The 14,439-nt window shown below is 32.0% G+C and overlaps 1 protein-coding gene across 1 annotated transcript in view; it reads right to left on the bottom strand.

Moving 5' to 3' along the window:
• Positions 1–1,219: 1,219 nt before the first annotated feature.
• LOC143075411 (acyl-CoA dehydrogenase family member 10-like) overlaps positions 1,220–14,439 on the bottom strand; it is a 60,058-nt gene continuing 46,838 nt past the window's right edge. Inside the window, exons 13-20 of the mRNA XM_076250808.1 lie at positions 13,386–13,559; positions 11,608–11,777; positions 11,034–11,174; positions 9,210–9,347; positions 8,319–8,409; positions 6,893–7,036; positions 2,465–2,595; positions 1,220–2,162 (exon numbers count right to left, since the gene is read on the bottom strand). Of these exons, the coding sequence (XP_076106923.1) occupies positions 11,148–11,174; positions 11,608–11,777; positions 13,386–13,559 (371 nt within the window). The 3' untranslated portion in view covers positions 1,220–2,162; positions 2,465–2,595; positions 6,893–7,036; ... (1 more) ...; positions 9,210–9,347; positions 11,034–11,147. The remainder of the gene's footprint in view (positions 2,163–2,464; positions 2,596–6,892; positions 7,037–8,318; positions 8,410–9,209; positions 9,348–11,033; positions 11,175–11,607; positions 11,778–13,385; positions 13,560–14,439) is intronic.

Genomic DNA, 14,439 nt, shown 5'->3' with positions numbered 1-14,439 from the left:
ATATATATGGTTTAGGGGTGGGGATGTTGACCGTTTACAAAGTTTTCAAACAAGAGGGGGTGGGGTGACTCCCTCAGGACTTCCCTTTTATTTCATTTCATTTTTTTTATTGTCCCCTACAAGAATATATATGGTTTAGGGGTGGGGATCTGGACCGTTTACAAGATAATAGTACATTCTCAAATTGAACGGGGTGGGGGTGACCCCCAGGAACTTCCATTTAATTTCATTTGATTAGTTTTATTGTCCCATACAAGAATATACATGGTTTAGGGGTGGGGATGTTGACCGTTTACAAGTTTTCAAACAAGAGGGGGTGGGGTGAGCCCCTAGGGACATCACTTTTATTTCATTTCATTTGTTTTATTGTCCCCTACAAGAATATATATGGTTTAGGGGTGGGGATCTGGACTGTTTACAAGATAATAGCACATTCTCAAATTGAATGGGGTGGGGATGACCCCCGGGGACTTCCCTTTAATTTCATTTGATTTGTTTTATCGTCCCATTCAAGAATATATATGGTTTAGGGGTGGGGATCTGGACCGTTTACAAGATAAAAGCATATTCTCAAATTGAAGGGGGTGGGGATGACCCCCCAGGGACTCCCCCTATATTTCATGTGATTTGTTTTATTGTCCTATAATCATTTCTGAAGACTGCATGTATCTATCACTTACAGTTTTTAAGTTATATTCATTTGAAAATTTTAGAAAATAAAATCCCATAGGGTTCTATAGTAAACCCCCTCCCTCCTTTCTACCCCCAAAATACCCCTTAATAGACCCCAATGCACAAACGAAACATTGATGGCTCACCTAGACATGTTAGTCTAACATATTGTAAAATCCTAAGTAAATCTGACAAGCCGTTTAGGAGAACCGCTGCGGACAAGTTCATTTTTAAAGTGGCGGAAGAAGAAGAAGAGGAAGAAGAGGAAGAGGAAGAATAATAAAAATAATAAGAACTGACCAAAAACAATAAGTCTCCAAACTTTGTTTGGGAGACTTAATAAGTACGATACGAATAAAAGAAATCGTTAAGATAGTCTAGAGGTTTAGTAGTAAATGTGCAATGGTAATCGGTAACCTTAGGGAGAACGCTATTCTCCTAGGATTTGATCGAGTTGAGACGAATGGATTCAAAAGTAGTTATCCGACCAATGTTCGAAACCCAAATCTCAAAAAGGCTAGGTGAAAAATAAGTTGAATAATACATGTACCATAATGTGAAAATTTATTTGTATATATGTACATGTATATATAAATGTTAAATGACATGATACGATAAGTAGAAAATAATATGTAATAAAAATATAAAAACAGATAACTGATCTATAAAATGTTATTCTACTTAGTGTCATACATATTTATATTTATTAATCCCGTATAGCCAAACTTTATTTTCCCCTGATACCCCTTAAAAATAAGATGTATGAATTTGAAAAAATATTTTAAAAAGAGTTTAAATGGAACCTTTCCATTAGATGAACTCCGGGAAAACTTCGAAACAGCGGTGACGTTGTATTGCTAAACTATTAACGTACGGTAGTAAGAAGGACGTTACAAATATTTTGAAGTTTGTTGATTATCCTTGTTATTTTTGCAATTCTTTCCGGTGTTTTTGTTGATAAGTTTTTGATTATTTGACGATATTCAATATCCCTCTTTTGGGTTACCTTTCACGATATGTTCAAATAATGTTTTACTTGGGCTATTGTTAATATATAACAAAAATCATAATAAATGATCACATATCCACGTGATATTCTGTTAAATTGGCATTGCTACTCTAACATCACATGACCATAAGGTATTTCAGACATCAGGGTTTATATTTCCAGACATAGCCAGAATTCATTCCATTATTTCCCTTCAGACATTCTTCAGGTAATTCACACTTGAACACAATTTCTAATTTTGAACTGAGTGGATGATTGATTAGAGGAAGTCTGCCCGGATTCCCTACATATACAGATATGTTATTGTTTGATAATTTCGGAATCTAGTTACTAACTATGTCTACAAAATGGCGGTCATAAAACATATCGCCTAGCAGCACTATGTTCCAGTTCAAGTCGATAGAACCAATCAGGTTTTCTGACGATACCGATAGTTCTGTTTGATTGGCTGCTGCATTCAAGTTAATGGCACCAATGGCAACTGAAAATGACAATTTAAAAGATATACAGAAAGAATTCGATAAAATAACTATTTCATTGATAATGAACAGTTCTTTAACTAAGAATGATGGTGGCTATATTTATGAAAATAATTAGAACTATACAAAACTTTGCATATTGATTGGTCAGACCAATATTTACATGAAAAACAAAAACAAACATTTTATTTACAAACAAGAGACTATTTTTTCGTTCGAAAACCATAAAAGAAGCATTACTAGCGGGCAATGTTAATTTTCACAGGCACTGCACAATTCAGTAATTAAAAGAGTTCCAACTTACTTTTATATATGTCATTAGCAACAACATTGCGGGCACCTATCATTCTACATGCAATTGCAGAGGCTCCACGCCCACTTCCAATGTCAACTATGTTCTTGTTTGCAAAAATATATTGATTGTCCAATATGAACCTGAAATATTAAATAGAATTTTCTTGTTAAATATTCTATAAATCTAAATAACAAATGCCGTATTCCGGGCAGCTACAATAGTGTTTCTTCAATAAGATTTCGTTCAGGAGCAAATAACTCCAACCTCCAATTCAGTAAGCCCAAAATATATATTTTGATAAATATATGTTGAGCATATTAAAGGGAACGTCAGAGGACCAGCACCACCAAAGTACAAACTAAAGAGTATAGTTAATTCAGTACAAATTGAGATAACACTGTGATTTGCCAAACAACCAACATGCCCTTCTAGTATGAACATCCTTATACAAGGATCTTGCAATAAGACATAAGGCATAAAGCTTTATTCAGAGTCGGTATATGCAATTCAATTATAAAACAAAGATGTCATTTTACCTTAGAAAAAAAACCAATCATTTAATCAATTACTATACAAATCCTTGATTAAATGTAATAAACCGTGAACCTATACCATGAATTTGTATAGTAAAACACTTCATTTATTTTTATAGGTGATAAATTTTACTGATTAATGAAAATAAATATCTTCTTGGATATCTAAATTTTTTAAATTTTATTCTTATTGTGGACCATCAACGATAGGTAAAGGTATCAGCAAGATACAAAAAAGAAATACTAAATCTTTCTTCAGATGTTATTTCTTGATCATGAAAAAGCTTCTGTTAAAGTTGTATAGTTCATTCTATATATATTTTTTTTATGCAAATTCTCACTTATTATGATGAGTTACAGGATTACTTACGGGTACTTTATTTGGTAAATGGGATTCTTTCAAGATTGACATGTCCGTCATTCCAGAGTTATGGGACTTTTAACAGTTATTTTTGACACAATATTTTTACCTCTAAGAATAGAATTTCAACATGCACAATAAGGGTGTATCATATACTCTAGGGGCAGTTTTTTCTATAATAGCTAGAAGATTGAATTATCTTGTATGATCTAATTTCCATGTTACAGCAGCCATGTGGTATTTTTTTTTTTGCATGGCAGTCATAAATGACATAGTTTTTTGAAAATCAAATACCCAAAGGAATATTGGGACTTATTACAGACACCAATGTGGATTCATTAATATTCATTTGATACCAATCTTCAATCCACGAAAATTGGTATCCATGAAAATAAATGAATCCACAATAAATGATGGCAATAGCTTACACATACCTTCAGTGTGAGGTAAGATAAAACAGAGAAATAACATCACATTTAAGGCCCTTAAAGGCTCATTTTACTGCATCTACACAACATTTAGGAAAATTCTTTTTTTTTAAATTTGGAAAGAAGGGGTGAAGGTTGTATGTATATATAAATAACTAACATAAATATAAGGTAATATGACATAAGTAACAAATACAATTGTATGTGATTGGTGGAAGGATGTGTAGATTAATAAATAGTATATAACACTCATTATAAATTCATAAATAATGTCTTTCACTAACTGGCAATCCCTTCAAATGTCTTTCACTAACTAGCAATCCCTTCCATATTTTTTCCTTTTTATTAATATGTCTCACTTTCCCTGAGCAAAACATCATTATATATCACATTATAGTCAACAAAATCTTTCCAACATCATAGGGCAACCAATGAGAAGCTATACATAATCATTTCAAGACGGTATGAAACTATTGGCTTGGTACCGTGATGAGAGGCAATAAGGCTGACATTGTTAAATAATTCATGATTCAATGGTAGTTGTTATTTGATTTTAAACATATTTTATTCACTAAGATATGAAATGAATTGAGCAACAGGCACAGCCTATAAAAGCTCTCTCCATATTACATGTACAAGGTATAATTCAATTACAACAACTGTATTTAAAATAATGCAATATAGTGGAACATGCATGCTACTTGTGAGCACACACGAGCAAATATATGTTAACAGTGTTACTTACTAAATGCAAAGTATATTTAAATATATAGGCAATTAATCATCAGTTATTTAAAGTACCTTGAAACATGCAAATATCCTTTATAAGTCATTAGAAATATATTTATGGCTTGAAAGAGACACTAAGCTTGCTTAGTGGAATAAATGAATTAATGTTGGAGTGTAGAAAAAAATAAAATAGATGAAACAACAAGAATGTGTCCACAGTACAAGGATGCCCCACTCGCACTATCATTTTCTATGTTTAGTGGACCGTGAAATTGGAATAAATTCTCTAATTTGGCATTAAAATTAGAATGATCTTATCAAAGGGAACATGTATACTAAGTTTCAAGTTGATTAGACTTCAACTTCATCAAAAACTACCTTGATCAAAAATTTTTAACCTGAAGCGGGACAGACGGACGAACGAACGGACGGACGAACGAACAGACGGACGAACGGACGCACAGACCAGAAAACATAATGCCCCTCTACTATCGTAGGTGGGGCATACAAATTAAGTAAGTTTCAAACAAAACGTTGAGTGTCACTGATATATTTTTGAACAGATTTAAAAATAGCAATATTTATATCATATGAAAATAATCTGTTTCCAAAAAGTAGTAATTCAATATTTATGTCAACATTATCAACAATGGAGTAAATGGAATCAAGAAGGATCTGTCTTACATCATTATACTTGGGGCAAATAAAAAAGAAATGTTGGTTATCCTCAACAGGATGGTTACAGTTTGTGCAAAAAGTGTTCTCTGATAAGAACTGATTAAACAAATGAGATTTAAGGTTGCTAGCATTATTTCTGAGTTGACAATGACTTATATTAAGTTTCCTTATCCCATAGTTGAAAGGTTTAAATATATCATCAGTCCTATAAAACTTATCCAGTCCACTTCTAAATATACCCAAACTTGGTGATTTTTGTAAACTCAAAGGAAGACTATTCCAAAGTCTTATAGTGGAAGGAATGAAACTATTAAAATAAGAGCTAGTTCTAGCAAGAGGCGGGTGAAAAGTGTTATTTTCATTCCTCAAAGTATAAGTGGTTTGTCTGGGAAGATATGGCTGGACTAACTCATATATCTATGCAGGTGTCATCCCATTTAATATTTCGTAGAACAGTATAAGCTTATGTTTATAAGGTCTTTTCTCCAGAGTTTCTAAACCTAATTCAATATAAATTTTTATCTGGAGGAATAACATCGTAATCCTGTAATAATTCTAGCAGCTTCTATCTGAATATTTTCAAGAAGCTCAGTCTCATGCTGGGAGCAATTGCACTAAATAACATCACCATATTCTAATATAGGTCTAATAAAAGCATAATAAATATGTATAAGTGAACTCCTATCTAATAAGTGTTTAACTTGACGAAGCACAGAAAGACGCGAGCATGCTTTTTCATAAATAATACCAATATGCGTGTGCCATGAAGCTGATGACTGAAATGTTATCCCAAGATGACAGTGAATATTTATTTTCTCAACCTCTTTGCCATTTATCCAAAAAAATACTGGTGGATGCTCCCTTTCCCTTCTAGTAAATACAATATTTTTAGTTTTCTTAGAATTAAATTGAACAGCTCATGATTTTGCCCAATTTGAGATAACATCCAAGTCATCAGTCAAAGAAGCAGCCGCTACAGCATGATCATCATCTACTATGACAAATAAAGAGGTGTCATCTGCAAAAAGTCTAATATCATTAGCAATGTCATTTACTATATCATTTATATAATTAAGAAACAGAAAGGGTCCTAAAACTCATCCCTGGGGGACACCTGCATGTATACTTCTTAGAGTTGACGAAAAGCCTTCAGAAACTTCCTTTTGTTGACGATCCGAAAGATAACTTTCTATCCAAGATAAGAGCTGGTCTTTTAAGCCAGATTGTTTAAGTTTGAATAAAAGTCCTTTATGCCAAACTTTATCGAAAGCTCTAGATACATTACAAAATACAAACCTTACATCCCTACCACTATCCATATTACTAATAATTTTATGATATATTTCGATTAACTGATTAACAGTAGAATCACCTGGTTGGAATCTAGATTGAAACTTTGACAAAAGGTTATTACTCCTCATATAATTATACAAATGTTTAAATAAAACTTTTTCAATAATCTTACAAACAATACTAGTAACAGATGTTGGGTTCCTTGAGATCAACTCGATATCCTGGATGTTATGATGTCAATCCAATCAAATTTGAAATTAACATTATTCATAGTAGGGGCCTTGTACTTCCAGTAATCTAGAGACCTTACTCTTCAAAATTATTAACCATTCATATGGAACTCTAGTCAGAAGTCGGGTTCCAAATGAAGTCGGCCTTAGATGTAACACTGGTCAACACTGGATCCCTGTCTTACCTTGTTACCATACATATCCATTATATGAGCTGCTTTAAGGACCAGTAATCTTGTTTGTTCTATTTCAATCCTAGACTCAGCTATGTCTGTCTGTATTGTTCCTTGAGCTGCCAATGGTTTACCGAACGCCACTTTGTTTTGGGTCTGAAATTGTTAAAAAAAATATCATGTGAGTTACAATATATAGAGTGGGGTGCGCATATTCGCCGGGGACACAATTTCGCCGTTTTATAATTTTGAGTTGTAAATACTTCAAAAGATGGCTGAAATGGAAGAAATATGCCGGTAACTAAGATTGTTATAACAAATATGATTTTATTTTAAACTACGACAAAATTGCGGCACTTACCGCAAAGGACAGAAAAACGGATAACGATTTTCAGCCAATTTTCTGAATGAATAACACGATTTCAAAGAAGTATTTCTTAGAAAATCTTTGACTGATTGCCCTAAATTTCAGTTCTGTACACCTTTAACATGTCTGCTATTGCAATCTATAATGAAATTGATTTGAAAAATATTGTTTAAAGCTGCAGTTATTTGGGTTTAAATAATTGTACAAAAACGGCGAATATGTGTCCCCCATTGACAAAACATCAGGCAATTTCAAACACCCTTTAATCTAACTTTTCAGATGATTATTTTCAAACAAACAAGTTTTCAAGCTCAAGAATATTTTGCATTTGAAGTTATCTTCATATAGAAATATCAGTATACTTCAAAAACATATAGACCTCAACATAAACTGTGGAAATCTTTTTATTTCATTCAGGAAATTTGCTGAAAATCGTAGTCAGTTTTTCTGTCCTTTGCGGTAAGTGCCGAAATTTGGTCTCATTTTCAAAAATAATCATATGTGTTATAAAGATATAATTTATCGGCATATTTCTGCCATTTCAGCCATCCTTTGAAGTTTTTACACCTCAAAATCATAAAACGGCGAAATTGTATCCACGGCGAATATGAGAGCCCCACTCTAATGAATAAAACTAAAATGTCCATTATTTTGGGAACTCTATATTGTTGAACACAAATACATGGTGTTGGGTAGCTGTATCATTGACGTTTAACCCACATCTCAGTTTATAAAAAAAATGATTTGACAGTAATTTATAAATATTTACAGGAAAATCAGCTTTCTACTATAAAATAAAATTGAAAGAAGTAAATTTTTCTCAGAATGGTGAGATTTAACAACAAAAAACATGATGGAAGGTTCTCATAAATACCTTGAGACTTGCTGCCAATAATTGATAGACTTCCAAGAATCATAAATAGTGGGTCCAAGGTAGGAATAATATAAAGAACAGTTAATATAAGACAAAAATGAATAAATAGAGAAATACTAACTAACAGACCTGCCCACTCAATACCCTTTTAAAGTATTGTGATATAATTCTAAGTAATATTTAGTCTTTTTTTTTACCTGACGTCCACCATTTTCTACCATTGATAACATACTGGTTCCCATCCCTGACAATTGATGACTGGATATTTGTAGCATCTGAGGAAGCAACCTAAAATAGTAAATAGAGATAACCTCTTTGGTCAATCTTAAGCATTTCGTCGTTACAAAAAATCATTATAAATCCTTTGAAAAAGATATTTCAATTTCCTGTAAAAATCTTATTTGCTTTCGAAAGAAATAAAACCATATTTTTCTATACATCTCAAAGTGCTATCTTCTATTGAAATTATCATATCAAAATTGTTCAAAAGATGTTTTACAAATTACTATTAAAAAATTACTATTAAAATGTACTTAAATTCATAAAAATAGCATGTACAAATCTATAATACAACAAAATATACACAAATTTCAAACTTCAAACATATTAATCTTTTTCTATTTAAATAACTTTAAAAAGAACAAGTGGTAGAGTCTAAGTCATCCATTCAAAATTTTTTGTAAGCTACACTATAGTTTATTAGCCCTCATTGAACCTATGTGTCAAGAATGAATACAGATATGTTCCCATTCATGTTTTTGGTACCTTGATTGTGACTTAATTGAATCAAACATATCACTGACTTTGTTCTTATCATGAACAACAAAACTGGGGCCACATGAGGAGCTGGAGCACCTGAGATTTCCTCCAGTTTTTGATGGGTTTAGTATTGCTAAGATTTTCAGTTTTGTATGTAGTGTTTTAAGGATTTTTATGACTTTGTCCTTTTTTCCCCATGGTATTGTCAGTTTGTCTTTGACTTATGGGTTTTGAAGATTATTAAATGTTAATGAGGACACTTTGTTCTCTCTATTGATTTAAAAAAAATAACCACCTCATAATAAAATTTAGAATGGAAATAAACTTACGTTAGGTTCAGTCATCCCAAAACATGATCTCATTTCCCCATTCAGTAATGGAGTTAGCCATTGTTTCTTCTGTTCTTCTGTTCCATATTTCATTAAAACTTCCATGTTACCTGTATCTGGTGCACTACAGTTAAATACCTGGAAAATTTAAAAGGAGGATGTATTTTAAGAATGAGGTCAAATTAGTCAAGGTCTTAAAAAAATATTTCAATTTTAATTATAAACTTATTTTCAAAAATCAGTCAAATTTATTTGTTATGTTCATGTTCACTTGTATTAATGTCTTTTGATTGAGTTAAGCCAATTCAATTGATATTTTATAGTGTGTATTTAAATGTTGTGATGTTACATTATTGTTTCAGATAAGGGTGAAGATTGGTACCTATTAAAACATTTAAACCTGCTGCAACTGTTTGCACCTGTCCTAAGTCAGGAATCTGATGTTCAGTAGTTATCGTTTGTTTTAATTCTGATGTTTATATAATTGTATATAACAGTCTCTCATAGTTCTTTTAAGAATGGCACATGCATTCTAAATTTTATATTGTGTACTTAATATTATATTGTGTTTATACTTGTATGTGTGTGGTGAGACTATAATAAACTATTGAATCTTGAAACTGTGGTTTATGAGTGTTTCTAGTTTTTTATATAGATTAAAACATTGGTTTTCCTGTCTGAATGGTTTTGCACTAGTAATTTTTGGGCCCTTTATAGCTTGCTGTTAGTGGTGAGTCAAGGCTCCATGTTGAAGACTGTACTTTGAACTATAATGGTTTACTTTAATAAATTTTGACTTGGATTGAGAGTTGTCTCATAATAGCGCTCATACAACATCTTCTTATATCTTAGAACCTAAGATATCATTCAACAAATAAAATAATTGAAAATTACTACTGTTAAGCAATTTAATTTGGGCAAGCATTTTTTTTGTGACTAGAAAATAATGCAAAAATATCTCATGAAAACTTCACATTATAAAAAAATAAAATTTGTGAAAGAATTGTATGAAAATTACAATTTCCTATTTTCAATGAAGCAAATGATATAATATAGATGACATTAGTATCCCAAGAAATATATAAACTATAAAACATAAATATAAAGTAAAGCTTCAAGTATCTTTAATTGTATGAATAAAAGAAGATGGTAGTTTCCTGGTATAAACTAATGAGATGGAAACCAAATGAAAGTAATAAACCAAAAGGCATATGTAAAGGTCTTTGAAGGATAGAACAGTAAGAATTTTTTTCTGAAGGAATTTAAATTTTTTTTATTAAAATAACTATTTTATATTCTAGTATCATACAACATTATGTATAAATTATCACATTTTCTACACATTGATTTCATAAAATATCAGCCTTGACCCACAATGTGAGACTTTATGGCAAGTGAGCCCAGCAAATGAGCTAAAAAGATTGACATTGTGTTGAGTGGCTGATATTTTACGATATATTTACGAAGAAAACCCAATTATCTGTTTAATGTTCTATTACTGGTCTTTTCCCCTTCCCTAAGATAGTTTTAAGCTTCACAACAGCAAGCTTGATAGTGTCTCCTCACAAATTATAACATTGCTGATAACTTCTCCTTAGACATTGTGTCTTCGTTAATAATGCCTGCTCTGGTCTCAAAGCTGTTATACTAGAACTATGGAGTGACTGAGCAGGGTGATGTAGGCGTAGGGAAGGACGATAAACCACATTATCAAGGATAAATACCTGGAAATTCATTGCTTAGAGATTATTTTTGAAGCAAGATCATTGAGTTTGAAGGTTAATTAAAAATCAATTTGTCAACATTATCATGTGTTGTTCTCACCAGAAATGCAGCCATAGACCTTCCCATTTCTTCACACATAAATGCATATTCCACATTAGTAAATCTTGCTCCATAATGGCCTTCTGGGTCGGACTCTTTTGGTAAAAATAAATTTCAGAGTCTCTCAGCTTTGGCTTTAGCCTAAAATGTACAAGAAAAACATATGTTTTTTTTTTATATTCCATCCATGAAACAAGGTTTCTACCTTCTGAAATCTGAACTTGTTACAATAATGGCCAAAAGTAATGTACATTGATCATCAAATCTGAAGTCCACATTTCCAACCAATGATTGATTCAAAAGAAATTTTATGACAGCTAATGCAATAAAAAAGGTACACAAATTGAAACAATATGCCAAAATTTAACATATCAAATATAAACTCTATTTCTGCCATAATAATCTTACACTTTAATATCAAGATTTACAGATAAGTAATTTATTCAAGCTTTATACCTGTATATTTGTGTAGTATCACTAATTCTAAGTGTTTGAAGAAAGGAAATAATAAAACAGACAACAAACACCAAATTATTTTACATTAAACCTGCGATTTTTTTAATGTGTGGAATACCTTGAGTTTTTCAACAACCGGAGGGACTTTCCACATATCTGCCGAGGGTAGGGAATGTTTGTCCAGGTCTTTTTCTAATGGCATGATTTCTTCTCTTATAAACTTCTTCACTTTATCATAGGTAGCTTTAGCCCTTGGGGGTAAGGCGTCTGGTGAAACAATCATGGAGCCTAAAATATGTAAAATATTTTTTTATAAAAAATAATTGATACAAGAACTACCCCACATCCAATAAGAATCAAAATGACTTGAATTTTTCTGGCTGCTCTTTAAACTAAATGCGTAGGTCATGTGCCTTTCACCCCATTATCATAAATGCTGTTATATTATAAGATGTATAAGATGGGGAATATTTTCTGTAAAAGTCGCTGTATTTTGAAGTTCATTAATAATTGAGAGTTTGTAAGTTTCATATATTTGCCATCTTAGCTTCATTTATTCATTCTTCCAAAACTTGTGTATTCTCATTGGATGTAAATTTACGCATCCATTGTTGTCCACTGTGCAATGATTTCGATAAGTTTTAAGATTGGTGATGTTTTGTTCCATTGATGATATCCCAAGTTTGTATATGTTTTTTTTAAATGCAATTTTAAACAAGAGGCTCTCAAGAGCCTGAATCGCTCACCTTAATTCTTTTGGTCAAATCTCTCATCAATGATTATTTTGGCTTTTCAATTTATTTATATGTTTTTGGATCATCCTATTTTCTTCAAAAGCAAAAAAAAAATCATTTTCTCCTATGTTCTATTTTAGCCATAGAAGCTATGTTTCTAGACATACAAGGAAATAAAATATAAAATTTATACTAGATACATGTACTATGAAACTCATTTAGCCTAAGTTTGGCTGAAATTGATACAGCAGTTTCAAAGGAGAAGATTTTTTAAAGTGTCAACATGATGAACAAATTGTGAAAAAAGTCTTTAAAGGGCAATAACTCTGTAAGGGGTCAATTGACAATTTTGGTCAGATAGACTTATTTGTAGATCTTACTTTGCTGAACATTATTGCTCACTTTACAGTTTATCTCTATCTATAACGAGCCTGAATCGCTCACCTGAATTTTTTTGGTTTAATCTCTCATCAATGATTATTTTGGCCTTTCAATTTATTTAAATGTTCTTTGAATCGTCCTATTTTCTTCAAAAGCATCTTTATCTTTATCTATAATAATATTCCAGATAATGACCAAAAACTGCAAAATTTCCTTAAAATTACCAATTAAGTGGCAGCAACCCAACAATGGTTTGTTTGATTCATCTGAAAATTTCAGGGCTGATAGATCTTGACCTAATGAACATTTTTACCCCATGTCAGATTTGCTCTAAATGCTTTCGTTTTTGAGATATAAGCCAAAAACTGCATTTGACCCCTATGTTCTATGTTAAGTAACGGCGGCCATGTTTGTTGATAGATCAAAACCTCGGATACAATTTATAAACTAGATACCCTTAGGAACATTCAGTTGAAGTTTGGAAGTATTTGGCCCGGTAGTTTCAGAGGAGAAGATTCTTGAAATAGTTTACGACGACAGACGACGACGACGGACAACGACGGACGAAGGACGACGACGGACGCCAAGTGATGGCATAAGCTCACTTGGCCCTTCGGGCCAGGTGAGCTAAAAATGCTGCAATATGTAACAGATAATGCATCAGATATCAGAATGTGAGTTCTTCATTGTGATACACACCCAGCCACATTATTCCCATGTATAAAAACCTTGCAATAATTTCTGAATATACAGTACTTGAACTTGACCTTAATAACCTTACCAGCATTACCGTGACCGGCAGCCATAGAATATTGTCTGGTTCCTGGAGATGATGAACTCCCTGGTCTACTCATGGTTGGTGGTATGTTACTTTTCAATGCTATATCTAAAGCTTTGCTAGCTATCTGATCAGTGAAACCTCCCAGTAAATTAGCTGTAGGGGAACTACCTTGGCCTGAAACAGTAAGGGTATATCATTATCAATAGGACTAATATTTGACTCTCAGTTATCACATGTTTATAATAATCTATTAGTTTACATGCTTAGCTTTTCAATCAACTATATATTTGATATCTCATTATCTGAACAGGTATATGTGTATTTTTACCTGTAATAATATATTTATCCTGTCAGACTTATATTTGTCATACTTTTGTTTTTAATATTTGTTAATTTTCACATCTGTAGGATGGTTGACAATTATGGATGACCCTTTATGACATGCAGAGGGCACAGTCCAACTTTTAGAGCTTCAAATATGATAAATGCATAGACTTTTTACATGTAGCACTCAAAGCTAAGTAAATGGCTTGCCAGGCACCTTGATGTGCACCTGGTTTAGTCAACAATATTGGGGGAGATTGAAAGCTTGGCACGTAAAGACAAATGTTGATCTTCAAATATCTAATTTTGTATATAGTAGGGTTGGTATCTACTTGACATAATTATAACAAGCATCTTCTTTTATTCATTCAAAAATGATTAATTTACATTTCCACACCTAGGAGAGGACTGCACATGATTTACATGAAACAGATCTCATGCAGTCCATGTTATAATAATTCATTTTATGCATAAACATTGCAATTTATTTATACATATATTTTACCCCTTTTAAAATCCTATAAATCTTAGTTTCTTCTGTATAAAAATGTATTTTACAAGGAAGTCCACTTACCTTAACACAAGTTTAGTGTCAACAAATAGGACGAGATAACCGTATTTAACCTGAGGTTTTTAAATAGGTCAAACTTCATATACATACAAATGTACCTATTTTAAATATCAATGCATCTGTTTACCCTTCACTGAATTGTTTATCCCATGTTCTATC

Source organism: Mytilus galloprovincialis, chromosome 5 (assembly GCF_965363235.1).
Source record: "Mytilus galloprovincialis chromosome 5, xbMytGall1.hap1.1, whole genome shotgun sequence".
NCBI classification, from domain to species: Eukaryota; Metazoa; Mollusca; class Bivalvia; order Mytilida; family Mytilidae; genus Mytilus; species Mytilus galloprovincialis.
Note: the sequence above shows the minus strand (reverse complement) of the source record. Positions and strands in the feature narration are given on the sequence as shown.